We start from the raw sequence: 27,475 nt of genomic DNA, 5'->3' as shown, positions 1-27,475 counted from the left end.
CTGTTAATTTTTAATAACAAAAAATTACGTTAGATTGTATTTATTAATCTAACTATAAGACTGTTCAAAATAAATATTATTAAAAAGTAAAAAACAAAAAATAATTTTTACATTTTTTAGTTATCTTTATTGTAAAATAACACAAGCAATCATAATAATTATTATAACACACGTATCGACCAGTGCTTGTTGCAAAAGTCGAAGCCTCGAATTAAACATAAATATTTATTTTGATAATTTATAATAATATATTTTTCTTTACAAACAAGTAGGTATAATGATTTTTAAACACTAAAAAAAAAAATACACGCCAATAAATATTATTTGCTAGAAATGTTCGTCTATACGTAAATAGTTAACAAAGTCTTAGAACTATTGTGAATATCCTTTTTTTTTCAAACAATAGCTTAATTAGTTAAAAATAACATATAATATTACAGTCGATGGCACAGTTTTTTTTTGTAAACAATATTATTAGTAACTTTACATTATAAACACTATAGTAGGTACATGAGTTACAACGGTTTGTCAGGTTTGATAACTATGAAAAACACCCCCCACAATAAAAAAAAGTAACATATTTTGGGTTTCTGTTTCTTAGAGAATATAAACATAAAACATCTGGTATCTTGTCCTCATTTCCAACAATAGTTAAAGAAAACCGGTTTCTTTTTTTTTTGTATCTTGATGGCCGCTCGGATGGCCGCTAGGAAAATGTTTTCCAACCCTTCGTTGGACAATGCAGAACATTCTAGATACTTGACCGCTCCGATTCTTCTTTTCATCTTTTTCGCCTCGTCGACACTTACACAATCGACTTGGCTTTGCCTCAGATCGGTTTTCGTGCCTGAAAAAAAAACCACAATTAAAAAAAAATTTTAACTTAATTTTTCTTTTGAAATTCAAATGACGATGAACTGAATTTTTAAATTTTTAATTTGAGCTCCCAATTTTTAAATAAGCTATAAAAATGATTTATCTTAATTTTTGACATTTAAATTGGGTTTAATAGGGCGAATGCGTGAGACTTTTTTCCGCGCAGGCTGTGATGATTTAACGAAAGAAAAAAAACAAATAAAAAATACTAATGAACTCTATCTCCAAATATTATGTACATTTTAGAAAAAAATGTATTTTATGAACAAATGTCTACATGTGACCCCCTAAAAATGTACGTGTTATAATTGGTCGCTTTAATTGTATTAATAAATGGTTAAAATAAAAACGTATAATTAGTTTATTATAAAAATAATTTTTTTCAAAGAAATATTATAAAAATAATAATGTGTATTATCCTACTTCTGTGACGGGCATTTGGAAATAAAAAACGCGTTTTAACTGACAGCTATACACACACATATATATATATATATATATATATATATATATACATATATATACAATATAGAATTAGTCAGGTCTTACCAATCAATATCACAGGTACTTTCGGACAGTGGTGTTGAATTTCCGGATACCACTTGCTGGCAATGTTCTCAAACGAACTCCGGCTACCGACCGAATAACATAATAGAAAACAATTAGTCTGCAAAAAAAAAACACAACAAAAGTTATACGTTTGGTATAAACAATAATTCTGTACAAGTCCTAATGGATTGCTTGTTCGTCAAAAGCTATTACATGCACACTGTATACAAAATTCGTTTCTGTTTTAATCGAAGTTGGGCAGTTTGTTTGAGGTTGAGTCGATAGTTTTATTTACCTCGGAAAATGACTATCCGCCGTAACCACAATTTAAGTTAAAACTTTCGGCATTTGCTCGAGTAAATATTTTACTAGTTGCAAGTTGATTGGGTTAGGTTCCATCACCATTAACTGCTACCTATAAAACGTAGACAGGCCTGCGCCCAATCGTTCATCGGTCCCCTTCTTTATTTTAATTAAAAACTTTTAATTTTTTGAAAATAATAATGCGCTACGAGAGTAAATAAAACACAACAATAACCAATTATTATAATTACAAAAGCAATTAATACAAAAAAGACCAATTAGGTATTAAAATATTTTAAAAAAATGTATTTTATTTGTACCCGTTTGTTAAATATGACCCCAGAAGCCTAAGAACCGATTTAAAAAACAAAGTTATTTTGATATAGTTTAACATCGTCTTTAGGAGGCTAAAAGGTCGAATTTTTATTTTTGTTTTCACCATTTTACCAAAAGCGTTTATATTTTTACTTTTTTATAGTTATTTCTAATAAGTGTAACTAATTTCCTAATAGCTAAGTAAAAAATCAGACCTTTAACCCCCATAGAGAAAACAATAAGCTTTACAAAAAACCAAAAAAACACATTGAAATCCATCTAATAGATAAATCAGAAAATTACTTCTACAAAAGCCATGTTTTATCAAACTTTCCTCGTAACTTGGAGAAAAATCACTTGAAAAGTTTTATAACTAGACAATTTTAATATTTTTCACCTTAAAATTAGTCGGCATATTCAAAATGGCTACTATACAAAAATTAAACATATCCACATGTTTCAACAGTAATAAATAAAATATGCCATTTTTTAATTATTAAAGATACATATAGAAAACTAATTTAAGATAACTATTTATTTTTTAATAAAATATATTTTTGTTTTATATAAATCTATTATTTATGGTTTATTTTGATGGAAAGACTCACTTTTGGATAGGACAGAGGCCTAAGTCGTTCATAATCTTCTTGGCCGGCCGTATCCCACAGGCACATATTGTATATCTGTCCTTCTACTTCGATATTGGCCGCATAATTGTCAAACCTGAAAAAAAATGCAAACATAAAACAAAACCGTCTTTCCAGTACAAAAAAATCCAATGTTTTCTTTATATGTATACGAAAAAACACATTTACAAGTTGTATAAACAAGTTCCTTCACTGCATGTCACACAGCAAAAATATATTTTAAAATTACAATTTTTATAATAATATTTACGGTACCGGGTATTTTTTAAAATTGTAAACATATTTTGACCAAAAACCAAATATTAGTAACAAACGTTTAAAATATATATCCATAACATTAAAAAACAAATTAAATATTTATTCATACGGATGAGTTTTAATAATAATTTTTAAAAAAATGCACTCGACTATTTTATTAGAAAATTATTAATGTATTTTTTTTTCGAATAATAATGAAAATGTAATTTGTAGATAATTTTCACTTCAATTATTCGTTTTTAATTGATTTTTTATCATTTTAACAGAAACTTTATTTTTATTTTATTCGTGATTTCAAATAATATAATAATGGTATCAAGATTTGTATCGTTTGTAGGGAGAGTCCAAAGTGTTGTTGAAAGACAACACACCTAATATTAATAAACATTTTTTTTCTTTGTGTTATTCAATAATTTATTTCGGGTCACTGTTTTTTTTCTTCATATTCGTTTAACGGACTTTAGCATTTACAATCAAATACCATTAATAGTGTGACGTTTCAAATAAAAAAATTGTTATAACATTCATTTGTATAATAATATGTAAAAACGTGGGCAATAGAGCAGGATGTTGTTTTATGATATTGTATTGTGCGATTATAATTTGTTACTAATATGATTACACCCAAAATGATATTAATAAAGTGACTATCGCATCGTTTTCCATCACATTCATAATATAGATAGGTGAATAATGATAATATTTATAATAATATTGCTTTTGACGGATATGATTTGTATATTGCCTTTCAACGCATGTCACTCCGCACTAGTGTTGTTATGGCAACAACATTTCAAAATTTACACCAGATACAATATATACAGTAATAAAATTATCGTGAAAATATTATATCCTGTTGGTACTCGTCGTTCGGTTCGACCAGTTAACGTTTTAGTATTGACCAATAATAATAATTATTTTTGTAAAAATATACATATTTGTTTGGTAGTTAACTGTATTTTATTGTTTTTTTATGCTGGACAAATTTCCTTGTTTACCTAGTTGAAGTTTAGTCGTTTAGTAAACAAATAATGTATGTATTATTCCTTTAATTATTATAAAGTGACGATTCAGTTTAAAACGGAATTTAAACATTTTCAAATCAGTAAAAACAAATCGTTGAACAAAATTATGAGGTGTTGAGGTGGGTCGACTAATAGTGCCATGAGCCGCTACCCTGCCGTGCCCCCTTGAAAAATAATCCTGGTAGGAGTTTGGTGGATTTAATGAAGACATATTGTTTAAGTCTCAGTGCAATGGAAATCAGTGCCAGCAAAATGTTCCCACCATAGAGTTTGTAATTTAACACTGTTACCGTCTTCTGTACAGGTGTCGGTATCATGGATTTGGCGCCAGATGCTTAGCCCGCAGGTCACGGCCTTAATGCCATACTATACTCAATGTTCGCTCTTTTTTGTAAATGTAAGTACTACATGGGAGCGATTAGGAAGAAGGGCGCTGCACGCGCGTGCACGTATTTTGTATGTAAACCGGTTTTTGTGTAATATATTGTAATCGCTCGTAATGTAAAATTAAGTGTTTATTTATACGAACATTGTTTTTTTTTTATATGAAATATTAAACTTTTCTAATACGCATCGAGTCGTTGAACTAATCATTTTATATATTGTATACACAGCCTCTTCGGTATTTAACTTTATACAAAAATCATAATAACAACACCATTAACTGATTACAATGATATGTTCATAACTTTTAAACATATCTGTGTTCGACAGGTACATAAAATAATATTTCACTAAAATGTGTAAAGTTAAATGTGTGCACGATGAGCTTACACGGTAGGAACGTATTCGGCGGGAAACTCTTGAGTCGTGTAAGTGATGAGCATACACGTCTTGCCGACCATTCCATCCCCAACTGCCGTTATCTTAAGAGGCATCACCGTGTTCCGCCTAGTTGACGGTTTCCGATCAGTTTTGTGCTGGTTTTCAACATGTCCCATGGTTGCACCTGCAATGGTAAAAGAGAGAAAAGGCACGTTAAAAACATTTGGTCGGATGTAAAAATAAAAACCAAGACGAGCAGCATGTTATACATAATAATATATCAAAAGGGCACACAAAAAGAGGATACGCTACCGCCGCAGCATCCATCCCTTCAGCTGTTCCCGGTGTTTCGGGAAAATAATATTTTTCCCTCCTCTATAATATAGCCCTACTCATCCCTGTCGCCACCGGTTTCCGGTGAATATGATCCTGTTGTACACCATACGAGAAACAATTTGGTACGAGGTCTGCCCCACATACAATGAAATATAGTATATTATTTATAAATATAATCTACAATCTCCATCACATCGCGATCGCAGCACTCAGTGTACTATAATACACGACATATAAAAAAAAGTAGGAATATCTATTGCAAAATATTCACAAACGCAAGCAAGATTTTGGAACAATAAATTAAAATTACAGTTTTTTTTTTAATAGGGTTGATATCGTTTACTTGGCTGAATAACAAGATCCCGGGTCTCAGATTTTGTACATAACACGTTAGGTTAGGTTAAGTTGTGAAAAAGCTCAGTTCTATAATATTTTCGACGTGCAGTGCGTAAGGTACATCGAATTTTTTTTATACAAACGGTATAAGATATTTTTTTCTGAAAGATTTGTTTGTTTGTTGAATTCATAACTTTTCTTAGTGTTAACTGTTAAGGTTTTTTTTGGGGGGGAGTCGAAAAAAATATGTAAATTCCGATTCCGATTTCAATTTCAATACATTCAACAGTCGAAGGTGGTAGTCTAACCAGTTTGCCAATTTATACATTTGTTCTCATACGTACAACCGAGCCATCTTAACCGCGGTTGAGGAAGTAACCCCACATAACCACCCCTATCTATCTTCCCACTGCACCAACACACCAAACAAAATAAATAAAAATAAATGCGTTTCCGCTTAAGCGTAAGTGCGCGTAATATGAGAACACGTTTCCCAGCGCTTCCGTTAAAAAAAAAATTATATATAATATACCTCCTATATGATGATATTTTAGCCGTTGAAAGCGAGAAAAAATACATGTAAACACCGCGCGCTGTCCGTTTTAACGTTTTAATATTCCGGTCTGGTGTGTAACTACGTGATTAAGGGACAGCAACTATCCCATTTAATACGAGTACTTTATAGAGATGGCGTAATACTACTATCCACGACCCCAACTTGTGGGGGGGGGGGGTGGAAGGAGTGAGAGGGCACACACCGAGAGATCAATATTAATCACACCCGGTGCGCCTCATAATATACCGGTGACAGCACATGTCATGAATATTGAACACCGATCGCGGGCGTTGTGTCCTGTGGTGGTCATTAAAATATGCCAAGCCATTGTACAAAACGTGTCGCCCAGCACTGTGAGACAAGACAACAGCAGACAGCTAAGGTATAGTTTCGAAAATAAACCGAAACGTCAACAGTGTTATAATAATAATCATAATACAACAACAGCATTCAGGTTTTAGAGTTGGACAAAATCGTCAACATTTTCGGACTTCGCTCGACTACGATAATATAGTTTTGTCGTTGTTAAAAAAATAATTTGGCGAACGGAATGAGCCCCGTTTTAGGCAAATAAAATTTAAGTCTATTTCCAAGGTGTCGACCGACCGGATTTCAATAAGATTTATTTTTGTTATAAAATTTGACATCTCCTCTGTGGGGGCTTAAAAGTTATAAACGTTTATATTTTACCGGTCTGCAATTAATAATTATTATTTTCCCGCGTAGACACCACAAACGTCAATTTCATATCTCCATTTGAATATGATGTATAGAGATATTTTGTTAAAATTATCTCTTGTAACAGATATTATTATTATTCATATAAGTTTATGACAAATGTCAACGGGCCCATTGAAAATTAATGATTGTATAATATAAATCTTAAAAAGTGATGCTACTAAAAAAAAAAAAATAATAATAACAAATCGGATGATACGCCGATATGATCTATAAAAATTACCATATTTTATAAATTGTCGAATTCGTTTCGATTATATTCTAATTTTAACCGATGAACAATACTTCATTGTGAAATGTAAATCATAAATATATTATATAGAATTACTTTTCGGATACATAATATATAATACGATGATGACTAATAATAATAAAATAACACGATAATGAGAAATTATTTAATGGGTGTGGTTGTCGGTCGGTGGTGTTTGTTGATCATTCGCGAAGATCTACAGGTCACAGCACCGACATCTCACTACGCCAATTAAAGGTAATTGGCCCCTATCAGTCGACTTAACTGGTGTTGCGTCACCTTCTGTTAAACAACGAAAACCAGCAGCTGCTCTTCTGATCAGAGCGTTTTAATTAGACATTGTTTAATGTAGGAGACAAAAGTTATAAACATTTTTTTTCTTCTTTGACGGTCATTACTCTCATCAGTTACGTTTAGAATAAAAATGTAATTCTTCTGCATCGCCTTAACCCAAACTAATGGGGTCAGAATACCAAAGTCTAAATCCTTACTTTTCGCAATTCTTTATTCGTCACTATTATTTATTTACCGTTTTAATTTTCTTCGTTTAACATGCCAATACCATCTGGATTGTCTCTCGACTGCTTAATGGACAATGTCTAACATTCATTTCCGTACATTTCCATTTTCTGTCACACAACACCAAATGTTGCCAGTTCTTCTTCAATTCCTCCATTCTCTCGCATAACAGCGGATATCTACTTTTTTTTGAAATCTCAGGTTGAACCCATAATTAAACTTGCCTCAGTAGTGTCCCCAAATTGGCAAAAAGTTTACCCCACGAAACATTTACCCACTCTTTCATTTCTCTTGATTTCTTTAACACGCCCCAACAACTTTTTGACTGCATATTCTCTTTCTTTTTTCCTGTTATTAGCACAAATCCTAAACAACCGCTTATAAACACTTATTCCCGATTCAATCAATCAATCTTAGGCAACACCACACTTACATTGATCTCTCTAATTCAATACATTAAAAAAAAAATTCCAAAACCCAGTTTAGTTTATTTTAGAAAGTATAAACCCCCAGAACTTTTCAAGTAAGTCCCTAACTATTGCTAGGCTTAGCGTAACCCGCTGGGTGTTTATGGTTTTGGGTTTATTATTGCTAACTTTAATTCAATGCCCTCATTGCTCCCGTACGTCATTGTTGGCCCACAACCGTTTTATATACAATCATTCCTGTTGCGCGTTACCTCTTTTCAGCCCATTCAAATACACTTTATTGTTGTCGAAACAATTTTAACGCCTCCATTATCTTGTATGACTTATACAAACTCATATAATGTCTCCATTTTTTTATGTCCACAATGTTATACTTTAAACTATTTTGTTGTAAATCCACTTACCATACAGTTCAAAATTATCATAGGATGTTTTAAGAAATGTAAATGGTTCTATTCTTCGGTTTCACTTGAATTCTTTAAAGGAATTCGTTCCAGATATAAGAAATGTAGTTTTGTGATAATTTAACGACGCATTTAGGACAATCCTAGAGTTTGATGCGTTGTGATAAGTATTGTTCTTTAATATTAAGAAGAACACAATGGATCTATATCCGAGTATCACCGAACGAAGGCTATAGTATTTATCTTTTGGTTCGTATTCGTTCTTTGACTTAGGATGACATAATTTTTTATTAGCTTCTATTTGTTATTCGTTACGTTGAAATTTCAGTAATTTTGCAATCATAACTGACAAGCGTAATTGATTTAAAACTGTCTTCTTTGACTAGGTAAATATCTTTGATGACATTTATTTTTCCCATTGAATGATGGAATATTCCATTAATAATTCTGATCATATACTGCGGCTTCTTGTTAGTTTTCAGTTGCTGTTTTGAATGTGTTGGACTAGTTCAATTGAGCTCGAAGAATCAATCCTTTTTTTTTTAATCCATCGGTGACAGACATTTGTGTTTTGGTGGATTTAATTAATATGGTGGCTAGGAAAAAGCTGGTAAGAGTTTTAGATAAGTATTTTTACGTTCGATTTTAAATAAAAACTACGTCGCAGTAAACGAGTTTATATTCCACACTAATAACGACTCCTCAAGGTTGAGCTACCAGTACCAGTCCCGCCGTTAATTAACACTTTAATTACGATAAATATTTAATTTTATAGCATATACAGTACATAAACAGTTAATGGTTTTTTGTCCATTGTGTACAATTTCTTTTTATACAATTTGTGTAGCATAGACGTAGTAAAATATACAAGTTAAAAAAAACACCAAACGAAAAAGCATCCAACTCGTCCAACAGCAAAGCCGTGCACGACCGTTGGGCGTTAACTTTCCTCTATTCTCGATTTATTTTACTTATTCATATATTAAACGTGGAAATAACGATTTTTTTTTTGTCAAAATGGTGGCAGAAAACGTGTAGGTAAACTTCCCCATGCGTCGCCACGATTAAATATAGTCAAATCACCGCTGCTGTCGAGTGTTCTACGTACCATACTGTATTATTATCTTTATTATACATTTTGCATATTTTTATCATTTTTGTTTTCCGAAGGCGACGTGTCGAGGCGGCACGCGGATCTATCTGACTCGGTTAAATAAACCGATAAAAATATAATAACTAGTCACGATAAATAAATCTAATAAATATGTATAAATCATGCTGTGTAACTGTATACAAGCACAGTAAGCTATGGCGTTCTTCGACAAACCCAATATTATTAATATAACTGCTACGCGTTATGAATGTTAGTTTATAAAAGTCTTTGGTTTTGTGTATAAACGCAGTAAACGGACACGCGCTCGTTCAATTCCGCCAGTTACTGCCGTTCATGGGTTTTTAGTCGTTCGAAAGCTTAAGGAGATTATGGGGTTTTCTTATTATTATTATCAATATAAAATATTCAATAAATCTATTATACCATATAAGAGCATTATGGAAATTAACCCAGTAATAGTATAACGTTTTCTAGGTACCCTCGTGGGAGTCTCCCGAGTTATTTTCATTTTAGCTAATCCGTATTACATAATATATTATTTAAGAGTAGTTTTTTTCATGTATACCGAGTAGTAATCGTAATATGAAGTATACAACAGTGAACATTTAACGAGGCCAAACAATGGTCGGTGGAAAAACTAGTAGCCAAAGGAGAAATAGTCGATGATACAGCAGTTGGAAAATCAACTCATTCGCAGGCACAAATAATTCAATATACAATCAATCTAAAACAAAAACGACTTGCCATTAGAACGGAAAATTATTATGTAAAACGGCATACAGTGCTTTATAATACAAACGACAAATCAAAGAACAGAGAAGGTTAATGACCATAAGCATTCTATATAGACACATACAATTTGAATCTATAAATAAAAAAATCATCACGGTATAAAGTCAGACGTGTGATAACTGTTATGCCTTTTAAATTCAATCCAAATTTCGGATTTTATAATCTTATAACATGTGTAATCCATTTAAATTTCAACCCACATTAGTCCTATATAAATATAATAAGTTCGCATTGGACCTACAAATAATTACTTACTATATATTCCTTCTTTTTATTACTACTTAAATTATTAACAATATTATGTTACATTCAACGAGTCGACAAGATACACAATGTGATCAATACACCTGGGCAGAGTACAGACTATTATAATTATTTTGTATTAATTACACAAAATGGGCAAGTATTTTAATATGTCAAACAGGCAATATAATAATTTACAGTTCGTTAAACTGCAAAGTGGATGCGGCGTATGTATAGCATTTATACTTCAAAACAGGAAACAGAGATAATGTTATTTCCATAAAAAACATAAAGGAAATCATTCCTAAAAAGATGTTAATAATATCACTGAACGCATGCAATAATATGTATGTTTTAAATAACATATAAATATACTATATGTATTATAAAGAGAAATAACCAAACTAACGGTGGTCTAGCAGCTGCCAAAGCATCCGATGAATACGAAAACGAACGAAAAAAAAACCCCAGTTCATTTTGATAACGTATTCTCGACTCTGGTCCACTATTGATCTGTGGAAGTTTAACAGTTACTCATGAATATATTATTTTCACAAAATCTACCTATATACACGGTACACACGCAAACAGAAGCTGTACACCAGCGACTGTTGGAAATTCCATAGTTAAAAAACAATTTGTTCAACTTTGATGGAAAAAAATCGAGAAGCTCCACACAGCTCTCGACTGGGGGGCGGCAAATCACTCAAAAAGACATGATTTATTGTGAATTTGAAGTATTTATTGAAAAAATTCCAAATCATAATAATTATTGGAGTAAAGTTGAAATTACATTTTTGTTTTAAAATATTACATTCGGAAAAAACAATTTGTTTTTAATATTCAAAAATACTACATTATTAGGGGAAGACGGGGTAAATCCAGAGCATCACAGAGCACAACAGATATATTTTTATTATTAACCGAAAGCAATTTTACATTTATAAACATTTTTAGTTTGAAAATATTCATCTTCTCACTTATGGTTTCACGGTAAGATCGATTTGTATTAATAGTTCAGTAGGACATAACGGTATTGGATCAAATCGTATAGTTATTCACCATGATGATGCTTCAAAAGCTGGTTCTAGTAGTTCTAGTAGTTTAAATGATGTAAACAACGTTCTACGATATTTGAATGTCAACAAAAATTAATTTTTATAATTATTATACTATGATCGTTTGGGAAGTAGGGGCAATACCGTGTGGTTTAGATTATAAGTTAGTTCTCAGCTCATAAATAATGTAATTTTTTACGAAATTTAGTTTATTAAACTGGTACTAGTTTTAAAAACTAAATTTTATAAAAAAAATTGCATTATTCGTGAGCTGTGAAAAAACCTACGTTAAAATTGTCTTAAATCTTTGAAAATGTAATTAAATATTGTGAAATTACAAGTACATTCCCATAGAACGCATTAAACAAAAGCGTTACCGGTTAGGTTACTACATAACTTCATAACATATCCATCAATAGTATGCGTCATCGAACATCATATTATTGTGTTTACATCCTGCACAACGTTCCAAACATTTTGTAGGTAAACTCGTGAGTAATTAATTTGTGATTTTTAAATTCCTGAAACCTCCTTGTTCGATCGCTCGCATTCATCAGGTCAAAACAAACAGCTGGTTCAGCTAGTGGCAGTAGGTAGTAGTTGTTAATAAAGAAGTTACTAAACTGCAAAAGTGAAAACCTCTGATGACTAATCGTTTGGGTGACTTCAATCGAATTCCAACAAGCCCCCATTAGTGTTGGTTTGTATATTAGTGTATGCTGATCACTAGTACTTGTCGGAGGTAACTAAAATATCAAAATAGCAATTTACTCGCAATAAAATATAGTATAAATAAATTATTAAAAATAATGTTTTTTTAGACTGTTTTTATTAAGGTAATTAACAATATGCTAGAAAAATAACCGCAACGGCAATGTGTTGACTGTTTTAAAATTAAAATAAATAATGATCATACCGGTAGCCTACCTATACAGTATTAATAATTGGAAAACTTAAACACTATACTTAAGCCAATAGAAAATAATATAATCGAACGAGAAATGTTAAGTAACAGAAGTGTTATTATTATTATGCTTTAGTTTTTTTTTTCGGAAGTCTTTCACGTTTGTTTACATATTTTTTATTTGTTTGTATTTTGTGTATGAACTTGCAATGTTTACATTATAATCAATTATTATTACTGTTAGTACTTTATTTTAACACTAATTTGTTATACTAAAAACGATTTGTTAATACATGTATTAACACAAATTGCATTAAAAGTATTCTGTGTCAAGAGTTGGTATGCCATAATTAGTAAAGGCAGCACGCCAACTTTGTTTACGTTTGTGTGTAAATAAAATAAAAAATAAACTGTAATTCATCTTGTATTTACTTCAACACCTGTACCAAATGACAATTTCCAGCTTATATTTAAGCCACAGAACTAGAACAGTTGTCGTAGTAAATCAAATTTCCTTAAGAGGGCGTCGCACCGGTGATTTTCAGTGGTAAAAACATGTTTAAGCAGACTGAAAATAACTCGCTTAATTTCTATTTTAGAGTAAAAGCACCCATTATAAAATAAAAAGAAAACAATACTCCGGAGGGCAAGACGGTGCGTTTTTTTAAAAAAATTCATTTTTTTGAAAATTACAGTCATTTAAAAATGTTAAAATAGTCGTTATTTCTAAACTATGTAATGAGCGTTATACTTAGAATAACGAAAAAACGTTCTTGCCCTCCGAAATATTGTTTTCTTTTAATTTTATAATAGGTGCTTTTACTCTAAATCCAAAATTAAGCGAGTTATTTTCAGTCTGCTTAAACAAGTTGAGATGAAAAAACATTTTTAAATCGCTTTCAGGGATGCTGTGATAGTCCAAAAAATAAATTAACTACCAAAATAGAGTCCTAGTTATTGAACTAATAATTATTACACATCACAGTTTAACCTTTAAATTAAGATTTTGTAAAAAATTGCCTATACTTTACTCCTTAAAAAAAGGCGGTGCGACGCCCTCTTAAAAAAAAAAAAAATGTTAGCCTAATCTACAAAATGTCTTCATTCTAAATCTAGTTAGAAATGTACTATCAGAAGGTTAGGTTCAATTTGGTTTGTTTAGTTTAAGCTATGTCTAGTTTGTTTAGACTTAGTTTAGTTAAATTGGTTTAGATTCTGAGGTTAATCGGTTCGGTTAAGTCTTGGCACTTTTTTACTCTGTTATTTAGTATCTTCTGTAATATTAATATTTGTCTCCGGTCAACAGTTCAAAAATACCAAAGTTTACTTATTACTACTTAGTACTATTTTAAAACATTAATTACATTTGTTTAGACTGTAGAACAACTTATAAGTTAATAATATTAATTTGATTCAATTACGCATACATAAAATATTTTCCTTTAAAAAAAACAGGTTTTGTTAATATAATGACACAATAAAATAAAAATGTTTACCATATTGATCTTGATTTATCGAACCTAAATAAACCTAACCTCAATGTTGAACAAGTTTTATTAGAATAAAATAATAATTGTATTTGTTAATCTATATTACTTATATAATAAAATTATTTATTTAAATAATTATGTTATACGAATAATATTATTTAATTTGCTAGTTACGAACTGCAATATGAATAAATAAAGTAAAATGCGTCTATTTGAGACTAATATAGTGGATTTTAAGTTTATTCAAGCCCAATGAATAACTTCTTACTGTGCTTAGTCGTTATCATTTATTTATTGGCGTCATCAAGTGGCGTGTTTATTAGCTTGAGAGGATGCCACACATGCAGTTATTTTTCGTGCAGAAACAAGTTAGCATTCTATAAATGCCTTTGAACATACTCTTTATAGTATAAAAATGACATAGACAAAAGAACGGTCAAGACATATGTACCATGCTTTCTCCCTTAGTTTTTTATAATTTAAATTATTTCTTGGTTAATACCAAGACGTTAAAAAAAAGATTTTTTTTGAAACTCAAATTACCTGAATTTTGAAATTCTCGAAAAACAATTATCATCAATTTTTTAAGAAGCTAAGCAAAAATTTCCGTTTTAATGATATGTAAAGTAAAAAAAAACGCTTATAGTGAAGGCTGTGATAATCTACGAGTAAAAAAAAAAAATTTTAATTCAGCAAGAATCATGATTACTATACTAGTAAATATACATAGTAATTTTTTTAACTTAAAATTTATTTTTATGAACCTGTACCTCTACGTAGCCCTTTAAAAAGTGGTATACGTGGCATCCTATTTACCCTAATCGACTTATAATAAAAACTGACAGAAACTTATGTTGTCGCATACTTACAAATCTATTTTAAAAACAACCGACAGCCATAATATAAATGGTACAACATATTGTATATGTTGAGTCAGTAACAAGACGGGTTGAACTAAACAGAATGAGCAAAGAAAATGCTTCTTTTTACGACTCCTAGTGTGCTCCAGTGACTTTAGCATGATAAGTCTAATATTAATTTATACATTCAAGGTATTATGATATTATAATAATAAGGTAATAGAGTACATATTTTTTTATAAAACTTATACTAAGATCAACCCCTATGACGACGACTTAAGATGATTACTAAACGGTTTTCAAGCAGACATTTGTTACTTATAACCGTACATATTAATGAACAACAGATGAAATAGCATACCACAAAAATCGATTAATTAACAATTATCTTAATTATCTCATAAAGTTGCAAATATTAAATACAAAAGAAATTAAGTACTAGTATTCCTAAGTAGGTTATGACTAAAAAAAAAATTTAATGTAATATTATAAACAATATTTTTAATTTTTAGAACTAAAACCCATTTTTCACGGTTTGAAGTAGACATTAGAATTTACATAATTTCTTTTACGTAAACAAAAAGGACTAAGAGTCACAACAATATTGTGAAATTAGATCTGAATGTAGCAGAAAACAACTTTCAAATACCATATTTAAAACTCATTTAAGAATTTAAAAAAAGTGTTTTTGGTAGCTTTGGAAGGATTTACGAACAAAAACAATGTTACTGGACGCAACCAAAGACCTTATTTGGATTAAATGAAACAAATAAAATAAAATCAATAATATTTGCTTTAATGATAAATTAATAATAAATATTAAATACAAATGCTCAAATATTAAATACAATTTTTATAAAAACAAATTTAAATTAAAAAAACTAAAATAAAAATGTACTTCAGTAAATGTTAAATTACTAATTAAAAAGTAAGTGTGTACCGTGTATTATAGCTATAAAGACTATAAAGTAAGTATTGAAAGACAAATTATTTCAAACAGTAAAAACGTATGAAATTAAATAGAATTTTATTTAAAAAAAATATTATTTGAAATTACTTAATAACTTAAATTACTTAAAATGTATCCTCTAGTTTATCATATTTTTCGTAAATTTGGGTATTTTTTTTTTAATTAAATATTAACATTTTTTTTTTATATATATAAACAAAAATACGAAGTTCTATAAAATAAGTACAAATAACGTTAATACATTTTTTTGCTAACCCAACTAGCCCAGATTGGGTTTCTGGCGTGATTTCCTTCAATTGTTATTTTCGGAATTGTTTTCCGTTTTTATCGTCATGTAATACATAATGCATATTTTAATATACAATTTCTATGGCTCATTCGATAGCAAAACTATTCTATTTAAAGTCGGAGCTTAGTGGTAATGTCATCCACGTGTATAAACTTCAGGTACCTACCCACGCATAATATTTCGTTGCCTATATTAATGTAATTTATTACCTAACGTCGTCATTTCGAAACGACTTGCATAATAACACCAATAATATGATGGAATATCAATTATTGTTTTTGTCGATTCAAAGAAATCCATAATAAAAAACGTTTATATTAATAATAAGAACAACGTAATAATTAACGGGCGTTTAACAATATTAGAAATGAGCTTTAATAATAATAATAATAAGAGGTGATCTATAAATATCTCACGGGTTCGGTTGAAGCGGTTTTCTTTGAGAAATATTTACTCATTCTCGACCCATTCAATGTTATTATTTTTTTCTCTGCAAAAACACTCACTTTATGTTATTTCAATAATATCTGCTACACTATCTGCACACACACACACACACACAAAGACTTATTATTATTGCAGTTGACGTACCTTTGTAATCTACTGTTGACGGCGTTTTTTCTTGACACTCGAATATAGATTATGCGGTTAATCGCGAAATTTAGATTCGTACCGAACGCGAAAACTGTGTAATTTTTATGGTACACTAACACGGCATAATAAAAACGTATCGCAAATTGTATTGTTCCTACGACATAATTGCGTGCAAAGTTTGTACACTATTATTTTTCATTTGCCGACGAAAGTATTACAATTATTATACAGAAAAACGTAGTAGAACAGAACCCGACTGTGTGACAAAACGGCACTGACTCATTGGAACGTTTCGGATCAACTACTGGCACACACACGCCCTTGAGTGATTGTGTACTATATAATAGTATAACTGTGTAGTGCACACATGTGGAGTGGTTTCCAAAACCAACCAGTTTGCCGTGACGCCGACACTTGAGTTCCGGCCGCACGTTGGCAACCAATAGGTGGCGTGGGGGGAAAAGCGACGTAAAATTATTGTTGTGTAATTATTATTATCTTTAACAGTCGTTATCAGTTGTAGACTGTATTCCGTTGTATTATCGGTAAAATTGTCTCCTCAAGTCGTCGATAAACTCCCGAGTTCTCACCAACACCCGCTCAGGTTTCCTGAAGAGCAAGTCCTAAAAAAAAATAAAAAAACGTCGATTACTTTCGATACAATAAGCGTACCTCTACTATTTAGCTGGTCCAGGGTCCTAGGATTCCTAGGTAAATAGATTCCAAACGAGCAGAAAAAAAAATACTAAAACTTAAAAAAGCCAACACAGTGAAGACGGTGAGGTCTACGGGTCTTCTATAATCTACTGAAACTAGTCGACTAGACGATTGGAACACGTTTTAAATTATTCTTAAACTAATGGACGCGTTAGTCTATGCTTTGTGATGCTAATAGCTTTTAGAGTTAATCCTGATTGTCGTACAATACCTTGATCGAATCTTGTGAGCTCGCGGCCGATTCGGAATTGTAATCCAAGTATTTCAACAAATCAACGTAGCAAACTTTTTTGGTGCTTCTATTGGTAAATCTAAAATGAAATCGGTTTTTTATTTAAAATAATTCAACTTCTCCCAGAGCATATTTCATAGAGTTCATAGAGTTTCATAGAGTTTTCATTTAACACTATAATATTTTAAGATCAGAAACAAAACAGCAGACGTTATTCATAATAAAATAAGTGTAAAAATTGTTTAAAAATAATTCTTAAATATTTGTGTTCAAATGTTCTCGGAACTACACACAGGAATACGGTCCCTTTGTTTTTTCCTCGCACACGCTGCATACATCTGGTGTAGATCATTGCATTCGTGTCGTACGATAGAATGTGTAAAAGTATCTTAAATTCTTACCATAAGAACAAGTTATTTATCATTGTATGTTTTCTTAATAACTATAGCACGCAATAATTTAGAAAAATGTTTCTTTAGGTTTGATGTAAAATATATTAATTATAATCAGAGATGGGCTACGTAATTAACTTTTGATATTTTTAAGCAGTAGTAAAATACAAAATAATTTGATAAGTGATAACACATACTTGAAAAATAAAATACTCATTTTTAAACCTAAATATTCTCTGTATACGACTTAACGAGAGGGCCGCGTGTTATTCAATGTAAAATGTATTATTCCAAGCAAACAAAATTAAGTAATTTTAAAATGCTGTCAAAAAATTGTATAGCATCATTTTGTACATAACATTTGTAGAACATTACAACTTGTAGCAAAAATAAGTATGAAAACAAATTTTTAAGATGTTGTAAAACTAACATGTTTTTGAACTTTTTATATATTTGATAACTGCGGACAAGTTGAAGAAATTTGTAATGTTTTTTTTTGTTGTTTAGGTTAAATTTTAAGTATATTATTTTTATCAGAGTATAATTCAGAGTATACCTATTCTAAAACAAACGGTGTTTTATATCTGAGATTAAAACTAATTTTACGCAACAATAAGATAATCACAAAATTCGATAGATTAGAATTCTATTATAATATAATATCATATGAAAACAAAATGCTGCTTGTATAGTAATATAGTAAGTTATCATGAATAAAACCAATACACCGTACCGTAGATTAATGATTATATTATACTTTTTCTATAAACATATTGTAATAAAAATGTCACGTCTTAAAAAAATTAGCTAACCTACTAGTTGTTCACCGTGTAAACACATTTGAAACCAGTATTTTGGAAAACAAATTAAATATTGAAGACACAAATGTCATTTCCTGTCGATATACCTACGACTTGAATTATATTGATTTTTAAAATATTAAAAAATATTGTGACAGTTATTATGATTATCAAATACATTTTTGTTGTGTGAATTAAAGCGCCTTTTTGAGCTTACTTATCCAAAAGAGTATCGGTAATTTCGACGGAAAACGGTATCTTGCTACTTTTTAGTGCTCTCAAGACGCTTTCGCGGTCGAGATAACCGTCTCTGTTGTCTCGGTTTCTTTGCTTTAAGTTGATTTCGAGGCCATCAAAAGAGGCAAACAGTTCTCTCCTCAACTCGTCCTGCAAAATGCTCCTAAACCTGTCGTCGGACACGTCTCGTCGTTTGTCTTGCGGTTTTTTATACCTCAAAGCCAACACCAATACACCGTGAAAGCTCAATTGTTTCACGGTGTCGCTCAGTATTTGAATAAACTCATCTCGGTCCATTACATCTTTGCCCTTGAAATCGACCGAATACATACTGTCGATGGCCGTTTGACCTATTCCGATCACTTGATTCATTAGAGACTGGACGTCGCTGTGGGGAAACTGTTAACATTGTAGAAATTAAAAAAACACACACTTACACACATACCTCGATTATTAATAATTCAGTCCCTGGAGGATCAACCGAAATTCGCGAGTACACATTATATTTTTTAATACCACTGTTGTTATGAGAGTGGCTCGTGGGAATTACATGCAGTGCACACATGCGCGGTTGGAAGTCCGGAAGGGACGGGGAGGCGGTACGTGAGGTGCGTGGCAAACGACAGGTTTTAGAGCGAGGGGCTGCTGCGGTGGTGTCTGGTGAGAGATTTTTATTCTTCATGTGTTGTCCGGATATTATGTATAAAAGAGTACCGCACGCACAAGGGTTATCACAAAGGTGTCCTTTTTAAACATACCATTTTAGTACAGGTTTTTTTTCAGGTTTTCATATAAAGACAAAATAAATCCCATTATTATTTTTGCCAGAGTTGATAAACCGAGTAGTCAGGGCCGAATTTACGCATAGCTGTATCCATACTATCCAGGATGCAGAAACCTGTGGGCCAGTACCACAAAACAACTGTTTAAAACTTTTAATTTCAAATTAACTAAAATAAAAATCTCGATCGCGCGGCCCGGGGAATTCAACTCATTTTTTTACGCTAATAAATCGTTGTCGGCGGACCGCTGCCCACACCGCGCACACGCCTCAGCGCCAGAGTGTTGCCAAAACAAGTAACAACTATCAAAAGATATTACACGTACTATTTAAAAATTGACTATTAATATCAAAGGCTTTTGCGCCCGTACAGCCAAACCCCTTGAAAAAATACCCGGATGTGTACTTTTTGTTTACCCTCTAGGGCTCAATCTATCTAGCATCATTATATCATCTATACCTCTACTGGATGATTCATCATAAATCTTAACGTTCTGTCGTCGACATCGGTAAGAACGAACTGGAAGCTGTCTATTGTCAATTCAACACCGGCGTACAAATTAAACGCTATACTTTCAGTGCCTTCGCTTTGGATATTCCGTTTGGAAAGAAATTGTTTGCCTGCAAAAAAATAAGAGTAATGTGAAGAGTAAATTGTGTAAAAAATAGAATACCATTTAAAAGCATTAGATTTACCGGCTCTTTTGCCTTTCACTTCGAAAACAGTAAAGCTCTGATCGTTCAACTGACACTTAACGACAAAGTCTCTGATTTCATCGTCCGGTTCGTTGGATAACATTTTAGCTTTGAACACCAAAGATTCAATACTATTATTGCCGTCATTCTGGAGCTTACTTAAAATCCTATTGTCATCACGTTGGACCGATAGCTTTTTCGTTGTCGCATTTTCGACCTCTTCCGTTTCTCTCGGAGTGCAAACGGGCGAAAAATGGCCTAAGTATTATTTAAAATCGATATTAAACAAAAAACGGTGTCCCGTTGAGGACGAAAGGATGGTCTTTTTACTTATGCCGTTGTCTATGTAGAACTGTCTTGTAAACTCGTCGCAGTAATTTAAAACTATCGTACGACCATATACGTTGATTTCCGCTCCAATATATAAATCATTCGACTTGTAATGCGTGTTATTTGCACCCCTTAAATTCGATAGTGGATCAAATGCAAACCACCGATTCAATGGGTTTGCTCCTAAGACATTGAGCAAATCGTATGGTTCACACGAGCCTGGCGGTTTAATGTATTCGTTATTCTGGAAATAAACAACAAATTACTCGCATTACATATGATTACTGCATATAGATTAGTAACTAAAATATTTCAGTAAGATTTAGGAGACCTGTTATGCATAAGTGTGTTGGTTATTTCCCAGTTGAGAGACAATTTGACCGGAGAAGAAGTGGACGTGGAGTGAATAAAGAAACGACGAACGATAGACATTTGTTGATAAGGGAACTTAACCTACTGACTTCATTTCCATGGAATCAAACGAGAATGAAGATGTACTACTTGAAGAAACAGCGTAATTACTTTGGGGATTTTTTGTCTTTTCAAAAACGTCTTGAGCTTATTATTCGGATCACGTTCGACAATTTTCATTGTATCGTCAATTAAAAAATATTGAATTTCAAAATAGTGCAAAATTCCGTCGACGTTATGACGATCGTCCCAATAACCTTTAAAGTTCAAAATGCCATCAAATTCTATTGCATTTCTCAACAGATCTTGTTGTTCATGTTTGGTTTCCGTCCTAGTCTAAGCAATTACACATCAATTTTAATCTATGCGTATAACGGTATCATAAATTGTATGATATTATATTACAACACTCGATGAGTCATCAGGCATGGGCAAGTTATCCGGTACGTCCATGCCAGAGTTCTTTAAAAATTCTCTAGTAAAACTATCAGCTCCTGTTATGGTAAAGTTTTTACCGTAAAACTCAACAGTAGTTCCCACATTCAGATCATAAATTTGATAGCATTCGCCGTCGCTGTTGGGCACCGGAATAGCGTGTCTCTTGATCAAACACCCTGTTTATACAAAGTAATCAGTATAATATTATTTTATGGTCTATTGAATTATTATGTAACATAAATGGACAAAAATAATAGTAATTAAATAATTATTACTCTAGCAATTTATAATTGGTAGTTCAACGCATTATTATAATATTGTACTTAAAAATTAATTATTATTGTACTATATTGAGATTCACGCAGAGATTGGATCTAAATGTCTAAACTATTTATCTAACGTTTTCCTGTATATTAAATACAGTAATATACTAACTACCAAGTTCTCATCGTACAATGTCCTATCCAATATTTTCTCCAGAAGTCAGTGTAACCCTTAATTTCCCTATCTTCTCCCTACCAACAATTTAATTCATTGTAATTCATTCAACAATATTCTTATTCTACTTTGGCTTGATAGGTTTTATTGTTAACATGATATGCCTCCCTTTACAATATTCAGGTAATTTTCAAGAAAAATTCTATTTAAATTCGCGCTACTACTGACTGACGCTACCACTGCTATTAGACTGTCAAATCTTATCAACGGCATTCCAATTTGGGAGCTCTAGGAGTTCTAATTGGAACTTAATTGACATTAGATTACAGTTAACCAAGCACATAATTCCTTGGAATCCTCTAATAATTTTATATGAAATTCCATAATGACAACATAGTTTGTGGTGATGTTTGTACGTTGTAAAGAAAAACCTTCGCTACTTAGATTTTAAATTTGCAAATTACAAAATACCAATTCAATTTTTAAACAACAAAAGAAAAAAATTATTTGCACGTCTGAATAATTGTTCAACATACCGTTAATTGAGAGTCATTCAATCATTAGAAAATTATTATTTGTTAATTAAGTCAAAGTTGACCAAGTCTGCTTCTAATCTAATACGAATAATTCCTCAAATATTATTTTCTTTTAGTCATATATAACCTTTTTTAATGAGTTACATATTGGCATTTTTTTAGAACAAATTTATTCAAATATTTTGTTTTGTGTGGCATACTAATGACGATTAATTATTGATTGTTAATTTTTTCACACCATATAAAAAAATATAAGCGTGTAATAATATAAAATATGCAACCGTAAGTACCACTATAAACAGCTACACAAGTAGTATTTAGACTGCGTTCAATAGCCGATGATAACAACAGTCGTCACGCTATAGTAATAAATCCACAAAGTTGTATTGCACTGTTGTCATGCACTCACAATATTACTTGCTTTAGTTACACGATTGTCGCTTGTGATAACGTTGAAAAGTTTCGACTTCGGTCGGCTCAAATTAAAAAAAATCAATGGCGTGAAGGTCAAAAATCACAAAATCCAACCTTAGCCGGTGGCGCCCAACTCTTATTTTCCTTACGGGTCGTTTATGAAATAATAATTAACTAACTACGTGGGGTTAGCGATAGGCCATTTAAAATTAAAATTCTAACGAGACTGTTTAAGATAAATTACCAACCACAAGCAGTGCAGCTTTAATGGCCAGCTATGAACATGTCATAGGCGGTAGATTATGTTTATATAATAGCTAGGAAGTTGACATTTAGTATTTTGTATCCCATTTAGACAACAATAGCATATCCAAAAATATTCTAAGGCACGCCGCGAATATTTTCAAAAAAACCTTACCTTGGGGTATTCCGCTGTTGACTACAACAGGCTCGATAACTTTTATTGTATCGTCTTCGAGAAAATAAATTATTTTGCACTTTCTTATATTATAACTGTCGGCGTAATTATCGTTCGGCGTATTGTCTTCAAAGTAAGCGTCAAATGTCAAAGCCTAAAGCACACATATATTATCTATAACTCATTTCAAAATAAAAATAAAATATACACTCAAAAATATTTTTTTTGTAAAGATATAAAACAGTTTTTTAAGAACATTAGTTTAGTAAAATGTTATAAAAACTTTGGCCAAAAATTATTTTTAAATATTTAAAGCCATTTTGTTAACATTTTTATTTCTATAGTTGTAGCCGAAAATCTATAGAATTAGAGTGGTGAAACTTTTTTGTTAAAGGAGACTCGCTAAAATAATAAAATCATTTTTCATTTTCTGAAAAACGACGGTCGACGAAATAATATTTATTAAAATTAAACAATAGGGAGGTACTATTTGTTATAAAAAGGGACTAGTAATAAAAAATGTTGTTTAATTTACATGTAAGTATAACAAGCAAAATTATTACTGACAATAATATACAGATGCCTATAATGGCTGTAAATGAATAATTAATACCTCATATTTAAAGTCCGAAACTGTTAAAACTTATAATGAAAGTCAGAGCAGAAATACAAATTAATTTCTATGAATTCAAACATATTCATTAACTTTCAAGCTCGTAAAACTCGTTTCGATTTTTGACATTTTCATGTCTTAGCTCTGGCACATAACCGAAAAAATTGTTAGTTACAAAAGCGTTGTGTTACAAAAGCGTATCTGATAAGAGATTAGAGATGAGGGATGGGGTTGGAGGAGGGTGGGAATGGGGTTGGGGGTGGGATGGGATAAAAAGTGTTACCAAAAAAGTTTTTCAGCCGAGTCTGCAACCACGAAAGAGCATTTTCATGTCTCGTTGAAGTACCGAATAAATTTAAAGTAGTAGTGGTGGAATTATAGATAATGAAATAGTATATTAACAAGCTAGTATTTAAGGTAGCTAGTAAACATAACAAATTTCTGGCTTATATTTTAGTGATTTCATAATATCTGGCCTTAAACAATTCATAGGAAATATGACTCGTTAAATTACATTGAATTTATTTTTCAGTTATAATTTGATCGTTGTGAATACATCATATCTCTCACCCCTATCTCTTTTCCCCCATTCCCACCCCCAAGTCTATGTGGTAGGGGTAATTGATAGGGGTAGGGGGAATATTGCCGTTGTGAATATATTTGGTATTCACAACGTTCAAACTAGAACTGAACTAAAATGAATTCAATCATTTAAGAGGTCATACTTGTATGAATTGTTTTAAGCCAGATTAAACACTAAAATACTAGCCAGAAACTTGATATGTTTACCAGCCACCTTAGATACTAGCTTGTTCCTGCTTGTTTAATTTTAATACACTATTTCATTATCTATAATTCCACCACTACTCTAAATTAATTCGGTACTTCAACGAGACATGAAAATGCTCTTTCGTGGTTGCAGACTCGGCTGAAAAATCCTCTTTTTTTAGAAGCATTTATTGAACCATTTTCCTGACACCGTATAGTTGCCAGAACAGAATTTTGTGGGAAAAAAAATTGATTTAATCGGATAAAGTCTAAGAATAGCTGGTCTAGAGAAACGATAACAGCTCCCACGGGCTTCCATAGTCGTCCAGTCAGCTTTACTATGTTGGCAACCGGCTCGAGTTAATTCGCCAAGTAAAAAATCTTGTCAAAGCTCGTTCGATAGGATAGTATGAACGTTATAAAATGTTTAAAAGACAACTTTAAATGCAACGAGAAAACGACAGCCGGATATTTAAAATGGGTCTAAAGTTTTTTTTATTGACTCGCAAGCACAAAAAAAAAGAGGTAGGTACTTATTTACTATAATCCTTTATAAAATGAACGTATAAGATTACTGATAAAAATACAGTAAAACTATAATTGACCTTGAATTATAATCTTATAATAGGCGACTAATAAAGTAAACTAATTTTTACCTACACCTAGTTTTGATATTTTATTTGAAATGTACATATATACATTGACAGAACATTGTCATATTATCACTATACCTAATAAAAAAAAAAAGAATAATATTTTACTGTTTGATATTTCAGACAATACCTTATTTGTACATGATCAGGCGACTGCGTAGGCAATTTACATTTAGTATATCACTGTATAGTTCCTACTCTGTTTATTTATTAAATATATACTTTTACTGTTTGTTTAGTGATAGTTGTTATATATTATACTCTTTTCTGCTACACCCGTCTATAACGAGATAAACTTATACAATAGAGTAAATATTTAACGAGCTCCCTTAGTAGTATTTACAGTAGTAATTTATGTATATTAATAATTATACAGAAGACATTGTAAAATTTATATTTAACTTAAAAAACACTAGTGACTATAGAATTCTTGTCGAGTTGGAAAATAAAATAAAAAACTTGTTACTTAAAGCAATATTGGGCGTATACGGTTTAAAAAACGAAGAGCCGAGTTAATAGGTTGAGACTTCAGAGTTTTGAAAAGTTAAATAATCAACTGAATTGTTAAGTTACGAGCTTAATTAATTTAAAAGACGATAACTTAAGACTTAAGCTCTCTCAAAACAATTAAGTAAGAATCCTAAAAATTGTTTTTCTAAAGCAAGCTACTAATAACAGTTAGGTACTTGCATTGATATAAACTACAGCATAAACAATATTTAATAACAATCTAAATCACAGACCTTTAATAACTTTCAACTATTAATTGAGTAATATTGTTTAATAATTTTATAAAATAACTAAACACTCAAAAGAATAGGTATAAATCAATATACCTAAATATTTTTATTATTATAAATATATTGTTATAATTAATTACTATTTATAGTTCTCAGACCTGTTTATCATACACCAACCAAGTAGGCATGGTTGATTGTCTTTCCAAGTCCATGTCGAAGTTATACTTTGCTTTATAATTATTGGTTTTGCCTTTGTTGTGTTTTACGTGCAGAGACCTAACTATATTCACCCCGTTCATGATGTCTAAATCTGGCGTTTTCGCATGTCTGGATTTCATGTTCTGTAATTAAAAGAAAATTTAAATAACTAAAATAAATTCATAAGGATAATTTTATATTGAATTCATAATTCAATAAGCTACAAAGCCCCTGCCAAATCTATTATAGTACCAAATTAGTGTATTTTTTGTCGGTAGAGTGGCAAACTACAAATTCTTTAAAACGAGATATTGAAAGTCAAACATATTTAAAGATTTTTAGATTGAGATATTTCAAACTCTAAAAACCCGGATTTTGCATAGCTCGGTTTGTTAGATAATATTATCTTATCTAGCGGTTTTTTAAAATTTAATTCATCATAGTTGAGTATATTTTAATTTTTAACAGTTTATAAATGATTAATAATATCAAAACAACAATAGTACATATTATACGTAAAATATGTAGTTGCGCTTACTTTGTTACAGATTTGAAATCCCGGAATCATTGGAAGTTTACAAGCCATTGTAAAATATATCTAAAATAAAATTTAACAAACGAAATAATGTAATATTATCTTAATGAATGTATGTTTTATCAATAAAATTACAAGTTGTACTTTATTAAGAACGCCTTAGCAACAGACGAGGTACATTTCCAAGTGTTGTCGAGTTGGTGGTTAAACATATTTACCTCACTATTAAGCCTAAGAGTATATTATCAGATATGCCAAAACCAATCTTTAAAGAAATTTAAATTGTTCTTTCGTAGTTATTTTTTCAACACAATGAGAACCTAATGTAGAATTTTTAATTTTGTAAGCCTATGTCGTCTTAATGTTTCCTAGACTTAAAAAATAGCTCGAACCTGTGGCTATAAAAATTGTACACTAAATATTCTCAATTAATTGAATAACCGTAAAAAAAGAACTACAAAGATTCTAAGGGTTTTTTTCATTTCTTTTTTATTGCTACCTGTAAA

General features: G+C 31.0%; 2 protein-coding genes across 2 annotated transcripts; both read right to left on the bottom strand.

The window, feature by feature from the left end:
• Positions 1 to 130: 130 nt before the first annotated feature.
• LOC126840894 (ras-like GTP-binding protein RhoL) lies at positions 131 to 16,913 on the bottom strand. The gene is made up of 5 exons (XM_050576885.1): positions 16,620 to 16,913; positions 4,748 to 4,922; positions 2,652 to 2,766; positions 1,426 to 1,543; positions 131 to 847 (listed from the first exon to the last, which is right to left on the bottom strand). Exons 2-5 carry the CDS (start codon positions 4,912 to 4,914, stop codon positions 636 to 638), a joined length of 612 nt encoding a protein of 203 aa, XP_050432842.1. The 5' UTR covers positions 4,915 to 4,922; positions 16,620 to 16,913; the 3' UTR covers positions 131 to 635.
• Positions 16,914 to 17,034: 121 nt separating this feature from the next.
• LOC126840709 (EF-hand domain-containing family member C2-like) lies at positions 17,035 to 27,305 on the bottom strand. Its single transcript, XM_050576619.1, has 12 exons — positions 27,114 to 27,305; positions 26,973 to 27,032; positions 26,395 to 26,577; positions 23,463 to 23,616; positions 21,624 to 21,832; positions 21,330 to 21,554; positions 20,808 to 21,051; positions 20,478 to 20,735; positions 20,242 to 20,402; positions 18,981 to 19,399; positions 17,551 to 17,650; positions 17,035 to 17,245 (listed from the first exon to the last, which is right to left on the bottom strand). The coding sequence occupies exons 2-12, from the start codon at positions 27,018 to 27,020 to the stop codon at positions 17,162 to 17,164; spliced, it is 2,085 nt and encodes a 694-aa protein (XP_050432576.1). The 5' UTR covers positions 27,021 to 27,032; positions 27,114 to 27,305; the 3' UTR covers positions 17,035 to 17,161.
• Between the last annotated feature and the right edge of the window lie 170 nt (positions 27,306 to 27,475).

This window comes from Adelges cooleyi, unplaced genomic scaffold (genome assembly GCF_023614345.1).
Source record: "Adelges cooleyi isolate 19-005CV unplaced genomic scaffold, UGA_ACOO_1.1 ACOO_flye_CR_arks_rails_tigmint_CR_PRNA_376, whole genome shotgun sequence".
NCBI classification, from domain to species: Eukaryota; Metazoa; Arthropoda; class Insecta; order Hemiptera; family Adelgidae; genus Adelges; species Adelges cooleyi.
The sequence above is the reverse complement of the archived record's forward strand: the minus strand, read 5'-3'. Positions and strand labels throughout refer to the sequence as shown.